The sequence below is a fragment of the Pipistrellus kuhlii genome, unplaced genomic scaffold, assembly GCF_014108245.1.
Source record: "Pipistrellus kuhlii isolate mPipKuh1 unplaced genomic scaffold, mPipKuh1.p scaffold_m20_p_55, whole genome shotgun sequence".
Classification (NCBI taxonomy): Eukaryota; Metazoa; Chordata; class Mammalia; order Chiroptera; family Vespertilionidae; genus Pipistrellus; species Pipistrellus kuhlii.
The window spans coordinates 545,376-567,794 of record NW_023425557.1 but is presented as its reverse complement, the minus strand read 5'-3'; the positions used below and the strand labels follow the sequence as shown (position 1 = coordinate 567,794).

The 22,419-nt window shown below is 64.2% G+C and overlaps 2 protein-coding genes across 4 annotated transcripts; one reads left to right on the top strand and one right to left on the bottom strand.

Annotated features, from left to right (window-relative positions):
• Positions 1-1,786: 1,786 nt before the first annotated feature.
• Positions 1,787-18,609, top strand: NPAS1 (neuronal PAS domain protein 1). Of its 3 annotated transcripts, XM_036416321.2 has the most exons (11): positions 2,104-2,249; positions 2,631-2,863; positions 10,449-10,522; positions 10,757-10,846; positions 12,865-13,027; positions 14,258-14,370; positions 14,488-14,645; positions 14,882-14,988; positions 15,538-15,685; positions 16,216-16,310; positions 17,954-18,609. In XM_036416321.2, the coding sequence occupies exons 1-11, from the start codon at positions 2,137-2,139 to the stop codon at positions 18,412-18,414; spliced, it is 1,755 nt and encodes a 584-aa protein (XP_036272214.1). In that variant the 5' UTR covers positions 2,104-2,136; the 3' UTR covers positions 18,415-18,609. The 3 variants fall into 3 exon arrangements, with proteins under 3 accessions (XP_045429662.1, XP_045429661.1, XP_036272214.1); XM_045573706.1 differs by lacking the exons at positions 10,449-10,522; positions 10,757-10,846 and having other exon boundaries at positions 1,787-2,249; positions 14,260-14,370; positions 14,488-14,635; XM_045573705.1 differs by lacking the exons at positions 10,449-10,522; positions 10,757-10,846 and having other exon boundaries at positions 1,787-2,249.
• Positions 18,610-18,864: 255 nt separating this feature from the next.
• TMEM160 (transmembrane protein 160) lies at positions 18,865-21,273 on the bottom strand. Its single transcript, XM_036416415.2, has 3 exons — positions 21,016-21,273; positions 19,730-19,822; positions 18,865-19,226 (listed from the first exon to the last, which is right to left on the bottom strand). Exons 1-3 carry the CDS (start codon positions 21,221-21,223, stop codon positions 18,964-18,966), a joined length of 564 nt encoding a protein of 187 aa, XP_036272308.1. The 5' UTR covers positions 21,224-21,273; the 3' UTR covers positions 18,865-18,963.
• Positions 21,274-22,419: the final 1,146 nt, after the last annotated feature.

Genomic DNA, 22,419 nt, shown 5'->3' with positions numbered 1-22,419 from the left:
GGGTTACCATTTAAGGGGGATCCCATCAGTGAGTGCCCCGTTCTCCATCGCCCAGGGGGGTAAGTCCCTTGCTCGGGCGAGCCCCTGCCCGCCTGCCTCTCCTAAGACTCCCGCCCCGTTTTTATCGGTTGCTCTGGGTCCTTCTAGGAGCCCCGAGCCAGGCTGCTGAAGGGGCTGGGGAGGGAAGGTGTGGTCTCCTACCCGGGTGGAGAAGGTCTGCCTCGGACCCGAGTTCCCACTTAGGATCTAACTAGAGGTCCGGTGCATGAATTCGTGCACAGCTGGGGTCTGGTGGCCTGCCCAATTGGGGCCCGTTAGGCCAGGCTGTGGGGGGACGGGCCGCAGGGTGGGGCCAGACAGCCAACTGCCTGCAGCCCCTCCCTTCTCCCTCCCTCCCCCCACCTCTGCTGGCCCTTTCCCCTGGCCCACCTCCTGGTGGAACTCCCCGTCCAGGGGACAATTGGCACATTAGCCTTTTATTGTATAGGATGGGGAGCTTGGCTGTTGGGGTTCCCATCCTGTGGTGGGCGTGGGTGGTAGAGGTAGGACCCCAGGATCCTGACCTCTGAGATCCCTCGGGTGCCTGTGTCCCGGTCCCCGTCCCGGTCCCTGAGCGGTCCGGTGCCACACCTGGCCTTAGGAGAGGAGGGTGCGCTTGGGTGCGGGGGTGCTGACACCCCGAAGCTCTCTCCTGGAAATGAGGGTCTCAAAAGCCTGGACGTGCGTCCTGGAGGGGCCATGGCGTCTGGGTCTCCACTCCTGCGGGGGCTCTGTGCAGGGTGCCCGCCTTGTCAGAAAAGGTTGGGGGGGGGGTGCTGGGTTCGCCTGGGGGGCTCAGGCGCTAGCTCCTCGCATGGAGTCTATAGATAGTGCCTGGACTCCGGGTTCTCCTCCAGGTGGGCCGGGCCGAACCCCCATTGCTGGAAACCCCCGCCCTGAAAAGGCGGGGGGGGGGGGGGCTGGCTGGACCGGGTGGGTGGGGGTGGGGGCCTAGGTGGGCGGGGCTAGGTCTGGCCCCGCCCCTCCGGCCCGCCCTCCGCGCTGTCCCCGCGGCTCCAAGTCTGCGGGGCCTCGGAGCGCCCGGAGCCACAGCCCGCGCCCCGCCGCGCCCGGGTCTATGGGGCCGCCGCGCCGCGCCGCCCGGCCGGCCCCTCGCCGCGCCCGGCGCCCGCCCCGCAGCCAGGTGAGGGCGCTGGGGGCCTGCGGGGAGAGGGGCCGGGGGACACCGGGGTCCTGGAGGGACAGGAGCCGAAACCCCAGTGCCCTGGGGGGTCCAGACGCCCGAACCCGAGGCTGAGACAGGGGCGCGGGGATCTGGACACCTGGCTGCGGGTGCGGAGCGCGGGCGGCGGTGCTGGGCGGGTGGGGGCCTCCCGGACGCTCGTCCTGGAGGAACTGATACCGAACCGAACCCGCGCCTGGCTCTGGGGACCTGGACCCCGGACACCCGGCCCGGGCGCTGGGTGCGCCCTGGGTGCGTCCCCGGCGGAGGCGCGGGCCCTGCGTCGGGCGCGGGGTCCGCACGCCCGGGTCTCGGGGAGGAAGTTGTGGCGGCGGAGATCGGGGTCGGCCACACGGCGCCCCCAGGGGCGGGGGAGGTCCCGGGCAGACACGGGGTGGGGTCCCGGCCCTTCGCCCCTCCCTGCCTGGTCCGCCGGGGGACGGCTCTCCGCACTTCGGGGACCCGCACTCCCGGGATGGGATGGGCTTGGGGGGCGGGGCCGGGGCCGGAGGGCGCCGGGGCTGGTGCCCGCGCCGGGCTGGCAGCGCCGCCCCCGCCCCGCCGGGCTGGGGCTTGGGCATGCCTGGCACGCCGGCCGGATCCGTATGCGCGCCGCGTGCCCATTGGTATGCGGGAGCCGGCCCGGCGCGGCGGAGGCGGCGGCGCGGGAGGCGGCGGCGGGGCACGTCCGCGCCCCGAGCTTCCCGGGCCCCGCGGGGCGCGAGCCGCGGGCGCCGAGCGGGGCCTCCCGGGGAGACTGAGGCTCCTCCGGCTCCGGCTCCGCTGGCGCCTGCGCCCGCGCGGGCCTCAGTTTCCCCGGCAGCTCTCTCCCGCCTCCGGTTCTTCCGCCGCAGGAGACGCGGATCCAGAGCCCCGCCGGCGGCCCCGACCCCGCCTGAGCGGCCCCCGCGGAGATGGCGGCCCCCGGCCCCGGCGGCGGAGAGGGCGGGGGCGGGGCAGGGCGCGGGGGCGGCGCCCCGTGGGACCTGCTGCCCGGGCTCCCGGTCCAGGCCCCGCCCGGACCCTGGTGAGCGAAGCCCCGCCCCCGGCCTGGCCCGGCCCCGCCCCTCGACCCCGCCCCGCCCCCAGCGGCGTCCCGGTGGAGTTCTCACTCCGGTCCGCCCCATCCCGTGGGCTTGGATTTCCCACCCGCCTTCCCGGGGACGCTCCCAGCCCCTTCCCCGGACCCATACCCGCCCCCCTCCCCTCCCCTCCTCCTCTCCTTCCCCCAACCCTCCCCCCCCCCCGCCCCGTCTGCCCCGCCGCCGGCCGGCCGGTCTAACGGTCCAACTTCACTCTCGGGTCCCGCCGCCGCCTCCAGAGTTGAATCCGCTTCCAACGCCCCCTCCCGTCCCCTCAGGCCCCGCGCCCCGCGCCCCGGCCCCGCTGAGGCTCCCGCCCCGCACAGCCTGCAGGCGCAGCGCAAGGAGAAGTCCCGCAACGCCGCGCGCTCGCGGCGCGGGAAGGAGAACCTGGAGTTCTTCGAGCTGGCCCGGCTGCTGCCGCTGCCCGGCGCCATCGCCAGCCGGCTGGACAAGGCGGCCGTGGTGCGGCTCTGCGTGGCCTACCTCCGCCTGCGCCGCTTCGCCGCGCTCGGGGCGCCGCCCTGGGGGCTGCGGGCCGCGCCCCCCGCCGGCCTCGGTGAGTGCGCGGGGGGGGGGGGGGGGGCGAGGAGGACCCGGGTGCAGAGTCCGGAGTCAGGCCTCCCTTGGTGTCCCTGTCAGCTGTCCTTACCTCTCCGCGCCTCAGTGTACCCACCTGTGAAATGGGCACACGGGGGGGGGAGAGTTCAGGAACGCTGGCCTCATCCGGGGCTTGGTGGCCCCAGGGGGTCACACTAGGAAATGCTGTGGCTTTTATCGGCGGAGATAAAAAGCCCCAGCCTGGGCCTCCCCCCAGACCTGCGGGGACCCAGGGGGGGCACAGGGCCCGGAGTCAGAACCCCCCGTTTGAAAGGGGCCGGGAGGCCGCTCACGGGGCAGATCCCCCCCCACCTCTCTGAACCCGGATGACTCTTCCCCTGAGGGCTAAGGAGGGGTCCGCCAGGGTCACCGCGCACGGAGTCATCAGTCACCAGGTGGCCTCCGTTACCACCCGGGGGACCCTGCGGGGCTGCTGGGAGCCTGTGGTTTAATAAAGAAGCACCTACTGTGTGCTGCTGCCGCCCTGCGCTGGGACCCAGCGGGAAACAGACTAGATGGTCCCCGCGCTGACGCCCTGGTGGTTGAGACTCGGTAACAGAGAAGCAGAATCATTAATGCATAAGCTGAGACTGTGAAACGCAGGTATGTCAATGCCTGCTTTTATTAGCATTCAGACTTTATTGACGGATTCCTCCAAGTGTTAGGCTATGACTTCTTTGTAGCCGTGACTGTTCTACTCCAATGACTGGGAGACCGTGAATCCTATGAATCTCAGGTCACAGGGCAGGGCCCCGGCTACTCTCCCTCCCCAAAGGAGGAGGTGCCCCTAGGGTGGGGCTGGAGGGGGGTCCCAGGGAGGAGGGGGGAGAGAAAACAGCATTGATTAAGGTCACGATAAGTCGCCATTTAAATTTAAATTCCCAGGCGGTAATTAGGAGAACGGGCTCAGAGCCTCTGATGACTGTCATTGCCGAACATGTGCGCTCCGGGGACATAAACACCCCCTATTGTCCCCACGCCAGGAGAGGAGTGGGGAGGGCCCCCCTGAAGCCCAGCATTCCCCACCCGCACCCCCATTACCTGAGTTCACAGCACGGAGGAGGCAGAGACTCCCTCAGCCCCCGCCTGTCCCCCCGAGCTGGTGGGGGAGGCACTGCAGGACTCCCCCCAACATTAGGAAATTGGGGGCACCTCTGGCCCTACAGGTCTCCCCACAAGAGGCCAGGCGCCTGCTTCCGCAGCTCCGATGGGTAAACTGAGGATGGCGTGTCAGCAGGAGTCAGAGAACGAAGCATTGAGCCCCCATTCTCCAAAGGAGGGGGACCCCATGATCTCCTCAACTATAGAAACTGCCCTGGCCGGTGTGGCCCAGTGGATAGAGCGTCCGCCTGCGGACTGAAAGGTCCCGGGTTCAATTCCAGTTAAGGGCACATGTCTGGGTTGCAGGCTCAGTCCCCAGTGAGGGGTGTGCAGGAGGCAGCCAATCAATGATTCCTTCTCATCATTGATGTTTCTGTCTCTCCCTCTCCCTTTCTCTCTGACATCAATAAAAATAAAAATAACTAAAAAATAAAACGATAGACATAGTGGCAGTAACAATGCAGCGCGGGGCAGTAATAATATAACTCACCCAGTGCTCTCCGAGGCCTGAGGAGGAGGCATGCTGCCAGTCCCATCTCCCAGAAGGAGGAAGAGGCCCAGCCGCCCCGCGGTGTACCTTCTCGGCCGCCGTCCTGGCATGGCGGCAGGTCTCCAGGGCAGCTCTCCGCCTCTCTCTGGGCCTCAGTCTCCCGCCTGTGAAATGAGATGAAACAACAGAGGTCAAAGTCTAGTTCGGTGCCTCTGCGTCTGGGGAGAAGACAGCCTGGTTTCATATCAGCATTGCCCCTTCATCAACAAGCACCTCTGACCCCCTCCCCCGTGCTAGGACGGTCCTGGGTGCGAGAGACACAGCGGGCATGGGACACAGTCCCCGCCCTCAAGGGTCAGCCTGTGATCCCTGAGAGGTGGGTCCCCTGACTTCACCCCCCACTCTCAGCCCCAACACACACACACTGGCCGTTCCTCAGAGAAGCTCTCGCCCCAGGGCCTTGGCACTGGCTGTGCCCGCCTTCAGGATCTGCCTTCCCTCTGACGTCCGCTCCTCGGCCAGGCCTTTCCTGCCCATCCTACCAAACAGCGGCCGGCATTCCCTGCCTCCTGTCCTGCCTTATTTCTTTGCATAGAGCTGTCATCTGACACCACACATCTCTCTTGTTTATTTTTTTATTTTTTTAAAATATATTTTCTTGATTTTTTACAGAGAGGAAGGGAGAGAGATAGAGAGCTAGAAACGTCGATGAGAGAGAAACATCGACCAGCTGCCTCTTGCACACCCCCCAATGGGGATGTGCCCGCAACCAAGGTACATGCCCTTGACCGGAATCAAACCTGGGAGCCTTCAGTCTGCAGGCCGATGCTCTGCCCACTGAGCCACACCGGCTAGGGCAAAGACTGGATCTTAGTTCACAGGTCAGGCACGATCTCGCTGAGGAAGTGACCTTTGAGGGAAGGAGGGGCGGGAGGAGCTCTGAGGAGAGCTGGGAGCGTGTCCAGGCAGAAGCGCGCAGGCAGGCTGGACTCGCCATGCTGGTTGGAGGGAGTCTGGGGAGGAGGGAGAGGCTGGGGGTGGTCAGCAGGGGCCTGGGCCTGTGGTGAGGACTTTGTTACCCCATGTGAGATGGGAGCCAGGTGATGGTGAGTGTGAGTGGGAGCAGGGAGCGCCCTCACGGGGGAGTGCAGTGGTCTGGGTGGGAGGTGGGGGCTCTGGGCTGACGGGGGGCTGGATTTGGTGAGGCCGGGAGGGTACAGCCCACAGGACTTACAGAAGATGGATGTGGGTGTGAGAGGCAGAGAGGGGTTCAGGTGCAGGGCAGGGGGTCCCCCCGGTTATCCGTAGTAATACTGGTAAGCATAGCGGCAAACTCAGGGATGAGGCACCTGCTGTGTGCCTGGCTCTCTGCTCCTTACAGGCACAAACTCATTCTGCTCCCTCACTGGACCCATTTTACAGATGAGGCCGAGGAAAAGTAGAGGCAGAAGTGCCCCCCTCCAGCCCTCAGGCTCACACGCTCTGATTGTGGCGGGTGGTTCCTTCTCCAGGCTTGGCCTTCATAGGGAATGAAGTTCCAGCCCTGCATCCCTCCCTCCACCCCGCCCCCCACAGCAGCCCCTCCGGACAATTGGAATGGGGAGTGGAGGGGGACTCCTGAGCCTTCCGTCCCCAGTCTGTGTAAGCCGGGATGGTGGCACAGCTTTTCTTCTGCAGCAGAATCAGGCCCCAGTAAAAAACAGCACGTTTGTTGAGTGAGTGAGTGATGGTTGAGGTTTGGACGTGAGAGGGCACGTCTAGGAGTAAAGAGGGGGCACATCTGGGCGTAACTCCTTTGGGGGAGAGAGAAATGGAGGTATTGGGTAGAGAGGAGGACACACAGGTGCAGGAGGAGTTGGGGAATTGGAGGGTCTGAGGAGGGAGAGCCTGGGGGGTAAGGAAGCCCACCGGTCAGGGGTCAGTGATGGGACAGCCCCCAGCGCTCCCACCCCAGGGGCCAGGCCCGGTGTTTTGGGGGAGCAGGCAGTGGCTGAGGCCCCCCCCTCCCCCGCACGCCGCCCCCGCCCCGGCGAGCCCGTGAGCGCCGTTAATTGCAGCCGTTCAGCCTGACCTGGGCTGATCCTCCGGGAGGGAAAATGAAGGAATTAGCAAAAATGACGGGGGAAAATTGCCACAATTAGCGAGCGGCATTGTTCCCGCCTGTCACCCGGCTGGTTCGCGCTGCATCCCGGGGGAGGGGTCCCCGTTAGCCACCCCGCCCCCGCTCCCCGTTATTGTTCCCGGAGCTCCAGGCGCGGGTGGGGGCGGATGGAGCGGCGCGGGGCCCGGGCGCGCCCGGGAGGAGGGGCGGGGCCTGGGCCTCGGGGGCGGGGCCTGGGCGGGGCAGCGCCTGGATGAGGCCTAGGCCCCAGGGGCGGGGCCTCTGTCTCAGGGGGCGGGGCTGCTCCCTGATTGGCGGGGGGGCGGGTCTTCGCCGCCCGGTGGTGTCGGGATGCTCTGGCGATAACAATAGTAATCACACTATTAATACGCATTGTGGCTCCGCATTTCCCGGCACCTGCGGAGGGTCAGGCCGTGCGAGGTCCTTTCTAGAAGCTCCTTAAGCTGGCTGCATGCTCAGCTCGCCTGGGAGGGCTGCGCTCTTGGCAAACCCGCTTGGCAGAGGGGGAAACTGAGGCACAAGGAGGGGAAGCGGCCGGCCCCCCAGGGCACACTGGACCCCAGACCTGGATCCAACCCTGCGAGAGCCAGGCGCCTGAGGACCCTTGAGGTCACCGAATCCTCCAGTCTGGACCTGGGGGCCTTCTCTACAGGGTCCACGACCTCTGCCTGTCTGCCCACCCCAGACGGTGCTGGGCCCTCAGCTCCTGGGGGGGGGGGTGCGGGGCTGGACCTCCACCTCTCTCCTGTCTCATTCGCCAGGGCTTTCTGCCCGTTCTCTTTCTCTCTGTGCACCCCGTTTACTCAGCTTCTCCATCTCATATATATTATTGATTTTGGAGAGGAAGGAAGAGGGGGAGAGAGGTAGAAACATCAGTGATGAGAGAGAAGTCCCCCACTGGGGATCAAGCCCACAACCTGGGCAAATGCCCTTGACTGGAATCGAACCTGGGACCTTTCAATTCACAGCCCTACGGCCTATCCACTGAGCCAAACTGGTTAGGGAAAAAAAAAAAAAAAATTTATTGAGGTAAAATTCATAACATGAAATTCACCATCTTAAAGTGTACAATTTAGTGTGGCATCGGCACCTTCACAGTATCTGGCACCATCACTTCTGTCTAGTTCCAAAACCTGGGAACCACCACTCTGCTTTCTGTCTATTCTGGACATTTCATATCGATGCAATCATCCTATATAATAAAGAGCTACTATGCTAATTAGATGGGACAGTGGTCAACCTTAGGAACGACCAGTGGGCTTTGCGGGCCGAGCCCCTTGCATGAATTTTGTGCACTGGGCCTCTCCTACAATCTGTGTCCTCTCAGGCTTGGCTTGTGTCACTTAGCACAAGGTGTTCAAAGTTCGCCGAAGTAAGTTGCAGCTAGGATCGCGGCTTCATTCCCTTTTATTGCTGAACTAGTGGCCCGGTGCACAAAATTCGTGCACATTAAGTGGGGATTAATTAAAAGAAATAATTTAATATTGCTGTTTGCCCTTTCTCTATAATAGAAGTGTCAGACATGAAAGAAAAGTAGTAAAATGTATGTGAAAACCTTCCTCCAGTCAGAGCCTGGGGCAGGCCACGGGACCCAGAGTCAAGTCCCCGCCCACCTGCGTGCACCTCGAAATCACGTGAGACCCGACCCGGCCGCCCCCTCCTCCCTGGCACATTGGGCTAGATCCAGACCTGGCTAGTCCCACCCTTGTCAAGCCCCGCCAGGCAGGGGGTGTGGCCTGGGGTCCCCTAGCCCAGCACCAGGATGGGAAGTGCACCTTGAGGCCCCTGTCAAGCCCGGCCTGCAGGGGGCGTGGCTTCAGGTCCCCCGGCCTGACACTGGGCTGTGGGGGGCTCAGCCTGAGGTCCCGTGTCAAGCCCCCAGGGGTGGGAGAAGGCAAAGCCTCAGGTCCCTGCTGATTGCTCGTTAAGGCTCCTATGGGAACTCGGCTCAGCTGTGGGTGCAGCCCTCTCTGTGATGGAGTGATGGTCAATTAGCATATTCCCTCTTATTAGGCAGGATAATATTCTCTGGTCTGAATACAGCACGCTTTGTTTATCCATCCGTCAGTTAACCGACATTTGCTTCCACCTTCGGCTGTGAGGACCAGCGCTGCTGTGAGCATTTTTTAAAAATATATATTTTATTGATTTTTCACAGAGAGGAAGAGAGAGGGATAGAGAGTTAGAAACGTCGATGAGAGAGAATCATCGACCAGCTGCCTCCTGCACACCCCCTTACCGGGGATGTGCCCGCAACCAAGGTACATGCCTTTGACCAGAATCGAACCCCGGACCTTTCAGTCCACAGGCTGATGCTCTATCCTAGGGGTGTCGAACTCAATCAGAGAAGGGGCCAAAATCTAAAATCCAGCCTAAATCGCGGGCCGAATGGTTTACTGAACAGTCATAAACTGTCATTGTGATGGAAACGCAGCGGAGTGCAGTGATGATAGCGTGGTGCGGGCCACATTGCAAGGCCTGGCGGGACGGATTTGGCCCGCGGGCTTGTGTTTGACACATGTGCTCTATCCACTGAGCCAAACCGGTGCCGGTGCCGGCTGCTGTGCGCATCTGTGCACAGGAGTTTGCTAGAGCACGTTTTCGATGCTCTGGGGCTTATGCCTACAAGTGGGATCCTGGGTCATCGCTGGGTCAGAGGGTAATTCCGTGTTTAACTCACTGCTTTCCAGAGCAGCTGTGCCATTAGCAGTCCCAGCAGCCATGCACGGGCAAGGGCGGGTGTGCAGTTTCCGTGTGTGTGTGTGTGTGTGTGTGTGTGTGTGTCTGTGTCTAGCCATCCTAGTGGGTGTGAAGTGGTCTCTCCGTGTGGTTTTGGTTTGCATTTCGCTAATGGCTAATGAGTGTAAGCATCTTCTCATGGGCTCATTAGCCATGTGTATCTCGTTTGGAGAAATGTCCCTCCAGGCCCTTTGCTCACTTCTCAGTTGGGTGGTTGTTGAGTTTAATGTCCTTTAGATCTCTCTGTACGTTTCTCTGTCCCTCTGCTTGTCTCTCTGTGCTTTGTCTCTCAGTCTCTGCGTGTCGCTCTGTTCCTGTCTCTGCGTGTGTGTCTCTTTCTCCTTTTCAGACTCCTCTCTGCCTCCTTCTCATCGAGCTCAGCTACTCCCTCTCCCCCTTCAACAGGCCTCGCCACCTTCCTCTTCATTTCACATACCTACTTATTATTATTGTTTCTTAAGTCCTCACCTGAGGATATTTTTCCATGTATTTTAGAGAGAGTAGAAGAGAGAGGGAAAGACAGAGAGGAATATCCATGTGAGAGAAACACATTGAACCAGGGCCTGGGGGCCCAGGAGGAGCCTGCAACCAAGGAATGTACCCTTGATTAGAATCAAACCTGAGACTCATCAGTCCGCAGGCTGATGCTCTATCCACTGAGCCACACCAGCTAGGGCCACATAATCGATTTGATTCCTCATAGCACAATGATAATGCCTTGTTCACTTTTTACTTGTTTATGTGCCATGGCCTGGGTGCCGGGAGGGTAGGACTGGGCTGGCTGGGTCACCCCAGGGTTCTGAACACAGGAGCCTGGCCAGAGGTGCTCAGAGAGAGTTTGCCGGGTGGATGGATGGATGGATCCCTTTCTCTGGTATCTTATCCCCTGGTATCTGTCTGTCAGTCCGTCTACCTCTGCCCCTCTCACTCCTCCCCACATCCCAGGTCTCTCCTCCACAGGGGGGGGGGGCGGGGGGAGACACACCCTCAATACCCCATGACGGGACTGGGAGGGAGAGAGGAAATCCGTAGCCTGGTTCCCGGGGTCCTGGCCAGCCCGCAGGCCCCGCCTCACCGGCCCTCTGTCCCCAGCCCCAGGCCGCAGCGGCCCCGTGGCACTGGTCTCCGAGGTCTTCGAGCAGCACCTGGGAGGACACATCCTGCAGGTGAGGCCCGTTCCCTTCCTGCTGCTCCGTGCTGCCACCTGGTGGCCTCCGCTGAGAACAGCACCCTTCTCCCGCACCCATCGCCGGAGCGCGCCCACTGGCTGCCCCTTCCAGGGCCAGTGAAGCCCCGTCCTCCCCCTCCCCCCAAAAACAATCCGTCCTGGCAGAGAGAAGATTCCAGAGCCTCTTACAGGTGCCAGCCCTCCCCTCCCCTCCCTGTCTCTCCCTCTCTAGGCCCTGGATGGCTTTGTGTTTGCCTTGAGCCAGGAGGGGAAGTTCCTCTACATCTCAGAGACCGTCTCCATTTACCTGGGTCTCTCTCAGGTAAGGACCTGCGCAGGCTGCCATCGCCCTGGGCCACAGGGCATCCCCTTCCTCTCTCCTGACCTCACCATCCCAGCGTGAAAAGGGGACTGGATCCGTGGTTCCCAAAGTGCGTTCCTTGGAACCCCAGATGGCATCCAACAGGGCTCCTCCTTACAGGCGGGGGGGTGGGGGGGGATTATCGAAGTCATGGGTCAAAGAAAAAATAATTTTAAAACAAAACAAGCCCTAGCCGGTTTGGTTCAGTGGATAGACCGAAGGGTCCTGGGTTCGATTCCGGTCAAAGGCACATACCCAGGTTTTAGGCTCCATCCCCAGTAGGGGGCGTGCAGGAGGCAGCCGATCTATAATTCTCATCATTGGCGTTTCTCCCTTCCTCTCTGAAATAAATAAAAATATTTAAAAACAAAACAAAAAGTAACAGGTCAATTTTTGAAAGAAGCAAATGAGCAGAAAGACAAGCTTGCCGATGAGAGGTGGCCAAATAGACCGTATTGATCCAAAGTTGTTTCTTCGCAGTTTTGGGTTTTGGGTTTGTTTTTTTTAGGAATAGGCTTAGGGTTAGGGCTAGGGTTCAGGCTCAGGTTGTTCCTCACAGTTTTCAAAGATCACAGTTTGCATGGGCAGAGCTTGGGATCTGCGGGCACTGAAAGGTTTTGTTTGAGTGTCCTGGCTCCTGGTGGCCTCGCCGATCCAGTCGATACCAGTTGCTACCATCTTTTATTGTATTTAGAAAGATTTTGGCGGATAGTAAATTTCGACAATTCAGTGCTTAGGCCTCTGTGAGCAGCTTTTTGTGAGTTTCTGGAGGGGGATGAACCTGAAGGCAGGGGAATGGGACCCAGAGGAAGGGAGGGAGGGAGAGGGCAGGAGGGGCTGGAGGAGGGGGATGACCCCAAGCCTTGGGCCAGTGGGAGCCACAGAAGCGTTCTGTTTCCTTTTGAATTGCTGGTATTATTACAGGTGTCTCTCCCCACCCCCGCTCCCACCTCCACCAGCTCTGGAGGTCTGAGGGGAGGCGGGCCATGGCCCGATGGGTCACCTAGGGAGGGTCCCCTTGAGTGGGGACTGAAGGCCAGAAGACCAGTGAGGGTGCTGGGGCAGGAACACAGCGGGGAGAACACGGGCCTGGTTTCGGGGAGATGTGGGAATGCTCCAAGATTTGAAGGGGGGGGGTTTGAATGCAAACGTCTGCCTTACTCAAATGTCCTCATTCCATTGTATCTCAAACCCCATTCCTGCTGGGACACCCTGCGATTCATTTCAGGGCACAGCTGTTGGCTGTAAGTTAGGGCCTACGATACCTCCCCAACCCAACTCCCTACACAGCTTCTTTAAAGAAAAAGTTTATTGATTTCAGAGAGGAAGGGAGAGGGAGAGATAGAAACATCAGTGATGAGAGAATCATTGATCGGCTGCCTCCAGCACACTCCCCACTGAGGATGGAGCCCGCAGCCTGGGCATGTGCACTTGACTGGAATCGAACCTGGGACCCTTCAGGCCATATGTCGCCGCTCTATCCACTGAGCCAACCAGGCTAGGGCCCTGCACAGCTGCTTAGCAGACTAGGCAGGCCAGAAAGTCTCTGGTAATCACTGGCTCAGAAGAGTGAGGGCGGGGAAGAGCCTTGGCTAGTCTCCTCCTGCACAAATGTTCCCTTCGCCCTGGCCCGGGCAGCGAGAGCCTGGGCCTGCGCACTGAAGGGTCGAGTTTCAATTCCGGTTCCCGGTCAAGGGCACAGACCTGGGTTGCTCCATCTACGGAAGCCACCAAGCCATGTAGCTCTCTGCCATTGATGTTTCTCTCTCTCCTCCCTTCCTTCCCACTCTCTAAAAAATCAATGGGGAAAAATGTCCTCAGGTGAGGGTTTAAAAAAAAAATCTAATAAAAACAACATTGGCATAAAGTACTCCTGCCCGTAAGCGAATGTAAGCGAATGAACAGTTGGCCAAACGGAGGGGGTGCGGTCTAACTGCGAGCACCTTCCCCGCCCCTGTATTTCTCTCCTTCGCCGGCAGGTGGAGCTGACGGGCAGTAGCGTCTTCGATTACATCCACCCCGGGGACCACTCGGAGGTCCTGGAGCAACTGGGCCTGCGCACCCGGACCTCCGGGCCCCCCACCTCACCGTCAATCGCCTCCTCCTCCTCTTCCTCCTCGCTTGCTGACACTCCTGAGATCGGTAATTCCAAGGGCCCCCAAAGGAGGAGGCCTGATGCAGGGACAAGAGTCCATTGTCTCCAGCGACGTTTCATTTCAACAAAACCCGCTCTGCTTGGAGTTGTGCAAAACAAGTTTTCAGAGTCTAAATGGAGGCAGGGAGACCTGGCTCTCTAAGACTGCCCGAGTCCCCAACTTGCATGTGCTGTGCCTCTAAGTACTCAACGTCATTGAATCCTAACCCCGGTCCCACAGAGCAGGACCCTCTTCGTGTTACAGAGGGGGAAACTGAGGCACGGCACAGCGAGGTGAGGTTGCCTGTCCCAGGTCACAGCTGTAAGCTGAGCTAGATTCCCATCCCGGTTTGTCTGCCTCCAGGCCCTAGTCTGCTCCTCACCCTCCTTTCCGATGGAAAATTCCCCTCCCATGTGGAGGAGGGAGGTGTTAGGTAACCGGACGGTTCCTCTTAGCTCTGAGGTGCGGAGGGGGCGGCTTGTGAGGCCAGCTTTCCAGTAAACACGGTTTTCTTACCTGGGGTTTGGTTTGCTTTGCACCCAAACCGCCTGAGTTGTCGGCGGTGATTGCAAGTTTGGGGAGGTGTGTGGGGCTGAGATGATGTTTGCACCTGAACTAAGGTGCCCAGACGTCCCGATTTTTCACCATTTGTCCCGCGTCCCGCGGCGTTTTAGACAAATGGTGAAAAATCGGGAATCGGGACTGTCCTGCAAAAGCGGGACGTCTGGTCAGCTTAGCCTGGACGTGAGGCCCAGGGTGGGCTGGGTGTGAGCACAGGTGTGCCTGTACCATGGACGAGTCTCTCTCTCTGAGTCTCTGTGGCCACGCCCCATGCCCTGCTCTGCGCCCAGCCCCGTGCCCGGCGGGGCCGGGGACCCGTAGTGACCACAGCTCCCGCCCCGCCCCAGGGCGCCCGTCCAGCGGAGGAGAGGGCTGTGCCCAGCGGGGGCAGGTGTGGTGTGAGCCCCCAGACACGCTGGGGGGGCTTCCGGGAGCAGAGGGCTGGCCTCAGAGGGTGTCAGTGGGACACCCTGCCCAGTGTGAGGTCCCAGGGAGAAGCCGGACTCCCTCGCCAGGGTCCCCGGAGCCCGGAGATGCAGGAGGGACAGAGGCCGGGGCAGAGCTGAGCGCGGAAAGGCCGGGGATAGGAGGGGCTTGTAGGGCCGTCTGAGGGGGGCGGGAAGGGGGCCTGTGTGTCTCCTCCCCAGGACCCCACACTCTCCTCACTCCGCCCCAGAGGCCGGTCCCCCCGCAGTGCCCTCCGCCCGCGCCCGGGAGCGCTCCTTCTTCGTCCGCATGAAGTCCACCCTCACCAAGCGGGGGCTGCACGTCAAGGCCTCGGGGTACAAGGTGGGCGAGGGCCCGGCCCGGCCCGGCTCCGGTCTCGCTGCCCCCGGGGGGCGGGGGGTGCAGGCAGGAGAGGGGGCTCCCGCACACCTGCCCCTCCTCCACCCGCCCCCCCCGCAGGTCATCCACGTGACCGGCCGCCTGCGGGCCCGCGCCCTGGGCCTCGTGGCCCTGGGCCACGCGCTGCCCCCCGCGCCGCTGGCCGAGCTGCCGCTGCACGGACACGCCGTGGTCTTCCGGCTCAGCCTGGGGCTCACCATCCTGGCCTGTGAGAGCAGGTGCGGGCACCGGGGGCGGGGCAGCTGGCGGGGGGGGGGCTGCGCCTTCGGGGTCCACGCTGTGCCCCTCGGGTCCCTCTCGCACTCGCTGCTCCTACGCCGCGCGGAGGGGAGTGAGACCCGGGATGGGACCCTCCCGGGTGCCCCCAGCCCAATGCCTGGAGCCACACCAGGAGGGACGGAGGGGAAACTGAGGCTCGGGGACTGCAGAGCCGCCCCCCCGCCACGCCCCGCAGGGTCAGCGAGCACATGGACCTGGGCCCCGCGGAGCTGGTCGGCCGCAGCTGCTACCAGTTCGTCCACGGCCAGGACGCCGCCAGGATCCGCCGGAGCCACCTGGACCGTGAGGACCCCCGCCGCTGCCGCCCGGCCCGGCCCGCTCCCCCCTCCCCCCCAGTCCTGCTGGGGGACCGGCCCCTCCCCCACCGCCTCCAGGGGCTCAGCGCAGTGTGGGCAGCAGGGCCCCGAGCAGGGCGGCCAGTGGGGGGGGGGGGCGGGTTGGCTGCAGCCTCTGACCCACCCAGCACCCGGGCTGCCTCCTGACGGGCTGTCCCCCGTGTGTGGCCTCTCTCCTCCCGCCCTCATCCTTCCTGGTCCTGTCCCGTCCCTCTGTCCCTCCCGGCACCCGCCTCCCGTCTGTCCCTGCCCGTCTGGCTCCTCCCGCCCACCTCCCTGCCCCCCTGTCCGACCCCCTCCTCGCCTGTCCTGTCTCCCCTCCCCCCGCCCGCCTGTCCTTCTGTCCCCCCTCCCTCCACCCGCCTATCCCCCTGTCTGCCTCCCCTCCCCCGCCCGCCTGTCCTCCTGTCTGTCCCCCCTCCCTCCACCCGCCTATCCCCCCGCCCGCCTGTCCTCCTGTCCCCCCTCCCTCCGGCCTCCGGCCCGGCCGGCCCAGTGCTGGACAAGGGCCAGGTGGTGACCGGCTACTACCGCTGGCTGCAGCGCGCCGGGGGCTTCGTGTGGCTGCAGTCCGCGGCCTCCGTGGCCCTGGGCGGGAAGAGCCCGGGGGAGCGCCACGTGCTCTGGGTCAGCTACGTGCTCAGGTGAGGCTGCCCCCCCCCCCCCCCCCCCCCCGGCCCCGCGGGAGGCTCCGGAGGGACAGGCCCAGGGGGCCGAGCAGGGAGGGCGCGGGCAGAGAGCAAAGCGCTGGAAGCAGAGGAGGGGGGAGCGGACGGCAGGGAGGCCAGGGGCCGGGCTGAGGCTGAGGGTCGGCCTGACCCAGGGCACCGGGGCCGGGGTGGAGCGGAGAGGGTCCCAGCCCAGCCTGCTTTTGGGAGCCCCCCTGCCCCGCCCTGGAGGCTGTGAAGAGGGGGAAGCTGGGACGGGGCGGGGGAGGGGGTGGCCGCGCCCCGGTCTCTGTGGGCCCAGACCCACCCCCGAGGGGCAGCAGGAGGGGCCAGGCTGGACACAAGCCTCTTGGCGTCTGGGTCCCGTCATGAGGCCGGAGAGCTTCGGGTGGAGACCTGTGCTCACTGGGGGGGGCTCTGCACTCGGAGGGGGTCTACACCCCCCGCCTGGGGGCAGGGCCGTGTGCCCTCACCGGGAGCCCGGCTCCAACCCCGTCTCCTCGCAGCCAGGCGGAGGGCGGCCACACGCCTCTGGACGCCTTCCAGCTCCCGGCCAGCGCGGCCGCTGAGGACACGGCCGGCCCCGCGCCGGAGCCCGCAGGTGAGCCCCCACCGGCCCCGGGTCCCCACCCGGCACCCAGACTGGGCAGTGAGGGGGCCCCCACCGGCCCCGGGCCCCCCGCCCGGACTGGGCAGTGAGGGGGCCCCCACCGGCCCCGGGCCCCCCACCCGGACTGGGCAGTGAGGGGGTCCCCACCGGCCCCGGGGCCCCGCCCGGCACCTGGACTGGGCAGTGAGGGGGACCGGCCCCGGGCCCCCCGCCCGGACTGGGCAGTGAGGGGGCCCCCACTGGCCCCGGGCCCCCCGCCCGGACTGGGCAGTGAGGGGGCCCCCACCGGCCCCAGGGCCCCCTGCCACCCGGACTGGGCAGTGAGGGGGCCCCCACTGGCCCCGGGCCCCCCCGCCCGGACTGGGCAGTGAGGGGGCCCCCACCGGCCCCGGGCCCCCCGCCCGGCCTGGGCAGTGAGGGGGCCCCCACCGGCCCCGGGCCCCCCGCCCGGACTGGGCAGTGAGGGGGCCCCCACCGGCCCCGGGCCCCCCGCCCGGACTGGGCAGTGAGGGGGCCCCCACCGGCCCCAGGGCCCCCTGCCACCCGGACTGGGCAGTGAGGGGGCCCCCACCGGCCCCGGGCCCCCCCACCCGGACTGGGCAGTGAGGGGGCCCCCACCGGCCCCGGGGCCCCCTGCCACCCGGACTGGGCAGTGAGGGGGCCCCCACCGGCCCCGGGCCCCCCGCCCAGCACCCAGACTGGGCAGTGAGGGGGCCCCCACCGGCCCCGGGCCCCCCGCCCGGACTGGGCAGTGAGGGGGCCCCCACCGGCCCCGGGCCCCCCGCCCGGACTGGGCAGTGAGGGGGCCCCCACCGGCCCCGGGGCCCCGCCTGGCACCTGGACTGGGCAGTGAGGGGGCCCCCACCGGCCCCGGGCCCCCCCACCCGGACTGGGCAGGGAGGGGGCCCCCACCGGCCCCGGGCCCCCCGCCCGGCACCCGGACTGGGCAGTGAGGGGGGCCCCCCACCGGCCCCGGGCCCCCCCGCCCGGACTGGGCAGTGAGGGGGCCCCCACCGGCCCCGGGGCCCCCGGCACCCGGACTGGGCCGTGAGGGGGCCCCCACCGGCCCCGGGCCCCCCGCCCGGACTGGGCAGTGAGGGGGCCCCCACCGGCCCCGGGCCCCCCGCCCGGACTGGGCAGTGAGGGGGCCCCCACCGGCCCCGGGCCCCCCCACCCGGACTGGGCAGGGCAGGAGCCACTGGCCGCCGAGGGCTGGCTGCTCACGTGAAAACCAGCAGCTCAGTCACACTCCCCACCCGTCCAGCACCTTAGGCAGACGCAGCCCGCGGCCTGGGCGTTGTGTGGGGTAGACGCGGCGCATCCTCGTACCCGGACAGTGGTCAGCCCGGGCTGGCCCAGGGCTTCCCAGTCTCCGCCCCGCTGCCCTCAGGGACCAGGCCGCCTTGGCTGGGGGCTGTCCTGGGCACGGTGGGGTCCTCAGCAGCACCCTGACCTCTCTCCGCTGGATGCCAGCACCCTCCTCCCCGGGTGTGACACCCAAAAGCCTAAAGCTGTCTCCAGACAGAGCCGGGTGTCCGTCCCCGGGGGGAGCCAGCCCGGGGGAGACCCACCGAGTCCACAGAGGCTGGACGAGGGCCGGGCACGCACACCCACGGCGCCCTCACACCTTCCAGAGCCAGCATCTCCGGTGCGAGGGGAGCAGGCGGCCCCCCCGGGCGAGGAGGCCCCCCAGGCCCAGGGCAGGGGCATCAAAGCGGAGCCGGGCCGAGGGGACGCCACAGAGCCGGAGGACAGCGGGGACGAGGAGCCGGCCGGCCGCCCGGCCCCTCCGCCGCGCGAGTTCACGTCCGTCATCCGGGCGGGGGCCCCGAAGCAGGGCCTCGCGCGGCCCTGGGGCCTGGTGCCCCCGGGCGACCCCCCGCCGGCCCTGCTCCACGCCAGCTTCCTGCCCCCCGTCGTGCGGGGCCTGTGCACCCCCAGCACCATCCGCTACGGCCCCGCGGAGCTGGGCCTCGTGTACCCCCACCTGCAGAGGCTGGGCCCCGGGCCCCCCTTCCCCGAGGCCTTCTACCCGCCCCTGGGCCTGCCCTACCCCGGGCCTGCGGGCACCAGGGGGCAGCGGAAGGGGGACTGAGGACAGGAGAGCCTCCCGCCGAGCTGGACCCCTGGGGGGGGGGGTTCAGGCCCTAAGGGGCGGGGGACAGGGCTCTCAGACCATTAAGAATTAAAGATGCCGAAACCGGTGTGGCTCAGTGGATAGAGCGTCGGCCTACGGACTGAAGGGTCCCGGGTTCAATTCTGGTCAAGGGCATGTACGTTGGTTGTGGGCACATCCCCAGTGCGGGGTGTGTAGGGGGCAACTGATTGATGATTCTCTCTCTTCGATGTTTCTAACTCTCTCTATCCCACTCTCTTCCTCTCTGTAAAAAAAAAAAAAATCAATAAAATATATTTAAAAACAAAACAAGAATTAAAGACCTGCCCCCTGCCTGTGGCTTGGTCTCTGCGGGCTGTGGAGCCCCCGCTCTCCCCCCCGCCCCCCGCGGGCCCAGCCTGCCCGCACAGGAACCACCACCACGTGGAGGAAGGGAAGGGTCAGGTTTAATGTCCTGGTTCTCGGACCCGGGCCGGTCTGCAGCGGCCGCAGGCCTCAGGTGCACGGTCCTCCCCCGGGCCCCGCTGCTCACTCGGGCGGGGGCCGCCCCTCCTCGTCCGGGCCTTCGGGGGCCGCCCCGTCGTCCTCCGGCACCAGCTCCACGTCCAGCTCCAGCTGGCCCACGTACAGGCCCACGGCGCAGGCCCAGAGCAGGCCCGCGGCCAGCACGGCCCCCACGCCGGCCGCCGCGCCCCCCAGAGACAGCTGCATGGGGCCCCGCAGCGCGGCCAGGCCCACCACGTAGGAGGCGCCGCCCCAGGCCACACACAGGCCGCCCAGCAGGAAGAAGCCTGTGGAGGAGAGGGGGAGGCCGGGGTCAGCGAGGGGAGGCCTGGGCTCCCGGGGGGGCGGGTAGAGGCTGGGGAGGAAGGCCGAGGGGAGGCAGGTCCTGGAGACGGGCGTCGGGGACTGAGGTGGACTCAGAGTGGGAGGGGGCAACGTCAAGGGCGGAGCAGGGGCCAGGGGTAGTCCAGAGTCACGGCGCCGGGCGTGAGGCGGCAGCAGAGGGGCGCCGAGGGCCTGGAGGTGGGGTCCAGGGTGAGAGGAAGGTTGGAGGGCAGGGGCTGGGGCTAGGACGCTCGTCTTTCTGGAGAAGTCAGACTGGAGGGCAGCCCCACACCGCGCCCCGGACCGCCCACTCTGGTGGGCAGTGGGGAGCATGGGAGTGTGGGAGTGAGGGTGCGATGGCTTCCGGTGGGGGGGGGGGGGCTCTACACTTACTGCTGGGGCGATGGGGCAGGAGGGAATCTACACTCACCGGTGTTGGGGGGGGCAGGGGGGGGTCAGCACTCACCGTAGGCAGCTTCCCGGCCCATGTCACTTTGCATGAAGGAGATGACGCCGATGCCAGAGGCCAGGAGGCCATTGCGGAACCAGGAGAGGAAGGCTTGGAGGGCGGGGGAGACGGGAGAGAATCAGCAGCGGCCCAAGCCCTGCCCCCAAAGGGCCTCAGCCCAGACAGTCACACTGAGGGGTTCGTCATCTCACCACCCCATCCTGCTCCAAGTTCCCCCCAAGTCTTGGCAGCCCGCCCCCCGCAACAACCCTATCCCTGCCTGTTCTCCATCTCTGAGCCCCGCTTCCCCAAACTCTGCAATACCGAGTACTCAAGACAGTCTGCAAAGTCTGCAGGACCGGGAACCAAAACTGCAGAACCTAGCCGAAACCGGTTTGGCTCAGTGGATAGTGTTGGCCTGCGGACTCAAGGGTCCCAAGTTCGATTCCGGTCAAGGGCATGTAGCTTGGTTGCAAGCACATCCCCGGTGGGGGGTGTGCAGGAGGCAGCTGATCGATGTTTCTCTCTCATCGATGTTTCTGACTTTCTGTCCCTCTCCCTTGCCCTCTGTGAAAAATCAATAAAAAATATATTTAAAAACAAAACCGCAGAACCTAAATCTGAGGATAGGAAGAACCCACCCATGGGCTCCCCTCTCACTTCTTTCTCGGACCTCCGGACACAAACTGTTCCCGATCCCAGGCCTGATGGGGTCCTTGTGTAGTGCAAGCATCCTAAGCTGGATCAAAAACTGCCCATCCCTCCATCCTGAGCCCCGCCCTCTCCCAGGCTGGCAGGAGGCCCCGCCCCCTGCAGCCTGGATCCCCTCGCCCTCCAATCAGCCCACAGCTTCCTTCCTATTGGCTGTCCCTCCCCCAATCAGGAACTTGCCCCTCTCCGGTATTGATCCACACTCCCGCCTTAGGCGGGGTGGTCCCCTCCTCCACGCGAACTGGCCCCTCCATCGCGGGCCCCGCTGTATGTAGACACTCCCCCGACCTTGGCCTTCTTTGGCGGCCCCTCTCGTCCCGGCAGCACAATTCCATCCGGATGCCCGGCCCGGCCCGCCCGGCCTCTCCGGTCTCCGGAGCCCCCGCCGCCCCGTCCCACCCACACCCTGCTCCTATGCGGACGCACTGCGCCCTGCAGCCGGCGCCTCCCTGCGCGGACACGGAAGCCTCCCCCTCCCGGGTCCGGCCCGGGCTCCACAGAAGCCCTGCCCCCTCCCCCTCGCGCGCGGACAGCCCGTCCATCCCGACCCCCGGCCGTCCGTCTGCACCGCCGCCCGCGCCGCAGCCCCTCACCTGTCTCGTGAGCCTTCCGGAGCAGCCAGGCGTCCGCGCGGTCCAGCTCGGACACGGGGGGCGGCGAAGCCCCGGCGCGGGGGCCGTGACCGGGGGCGAAGGACCCCCGGGCGCCCCCGCTCCGGGGCCGCGGAGGCGGCAGCGGCGGCGCCCGGAAGTGTATTCGGGCCAGGCGGGCGGCCCGAGGCCACCACCAGCCGCCTCCCATGGTTCGCACTACGGCCGCCGCGCAGCGGGCCGCCTCACAGGCCGCCCGTAGGCTAACGTGCACGTCAGTCACACCTAGACGCTCATCCATTCGCTGTTCGCACGTCACTGAGGCCCAGCGCGCACCGTCCATTGGTCAGAATGGCAGCAATTCCCGCCTCTCTCGTCTGTGCCGGTACGAGGCGTCCCACCTCGCTTCAGCTGCTGGACTAGGAATCCCAGCGATCACTGTGCCCGGGGAAGGCGGGTCTTCAGAAGCTGGAGACGCGATGTCTGCCGGGACTTGTAGTTTTTGTTGATAATTTGAATTCCAATTGCCAAAATCCCAAAACTCTTAATTTAGAACTTTTGCAAAATCTCGAAGAGCCCAGAGAGAGGATAAAGTGCAATTCACCATAAATCCCACCAAGGAGCGGTTACTGCTATATTTTTAGTTCTGTGGTGTCTTTTTTTCTATGCAGATGTAAAATAAGATGCCCTTCGATTAAAAAAAAAATTCACATAACAATAAATCAGTGGTATTGATTATTTTTCCACAGCCTAATTTTATTTTATTTTTTATTTTTTTAAAGTATATTTTATTGATTTTTTTACAGAGAGGAAGGGAGAGATAGAGAGATAGAAATGTCGATGAGAGGGAAACATCGACCAGCTGCCTCTTGGACACCCCCTACCGGGGATGTGCCCGCAACTAATGTACATGCCCTTGACCAGAATCGAACCTGGGACCTTTCAGTCCACAGACCAACGCTCTACCACTGAGCCAAACCAGTTTCGGCTCCACAGCCTAATTTTAAAAGACATTTATTTTGAATATGGGACAAGATGCAAAAGTTACAAAAGCGTCTGATGAAAAGTAATTAGCGGTCAGGTAGCTCAGTTGGTTGGAGTGTCCTCCCCATACATTAAGGTTGTGGGTTTGATCCTGGGCCAGGGCATATACAGGAATCAACCACTGAACGTGTAAATAAGTGGAACAACAATTCGATGTTTCTCTCTCTTACGTCAATAAATTTTTTAAAAAGTAATTCCCACCTTGTGTCCCAGCCAGCCAGTTCCCACCGTGTCCCACAAAAGCAAGTTTAATGGTTCATCCTGATGCGTTATAAGTGATCCCAGGGCCTAGGCAGTTTCCAGACTTGCCTGCTATCAGCCATGGTAGTTTCCTTGTCGGTATAAGCCTATGCCGAAGCCAGG

Coding starts and splice junctions, on each gene's coding strand:
- NPAS1 (XM_045573705.1), top strand. CDS start 1,802: ATGCCTGGCACGCCGGCCGGATCCGTATGCGCGCCGCGTGCCCATTGG. Junction 2,250..2,630: donor CAGGCCCCGCCCGGACCCTG/GTGAGCGAAGCC, acceptor CGCCCCGCACAG/CCTGCAGGCGCAGCGCAAGG. Junction 2,864..12,864: donor CGCGCCCCCCGCCGGCCTCG/GTGAGTGCGCGG, acceptor CTTCGCCGGCAG/GTGGAGCTGACGGGCAGTAG.
- TMEM160 (XM_036416415.2), bottom strand. CDS start 21,223: ATGGGAGGCGGCTGGTGGTGGCCTCGGGCCGCCCGCCTGGCCCGAATA. Junction 19,823..21,015: donor CCGGAAGGCTCACGAGACAG/GTGAGGGGCTGC, acceptor CCGCCCTCCAAG/CCTTCCTCTCCTGGTTCCGC. Junction 19,227..19,729: donor GGGCCGGGAAGCTGCCTACG/GTGAGTGCTGAC, acceptor TCTCCTCCACAG/GCTTCTTCCTGCTGGGCGGC.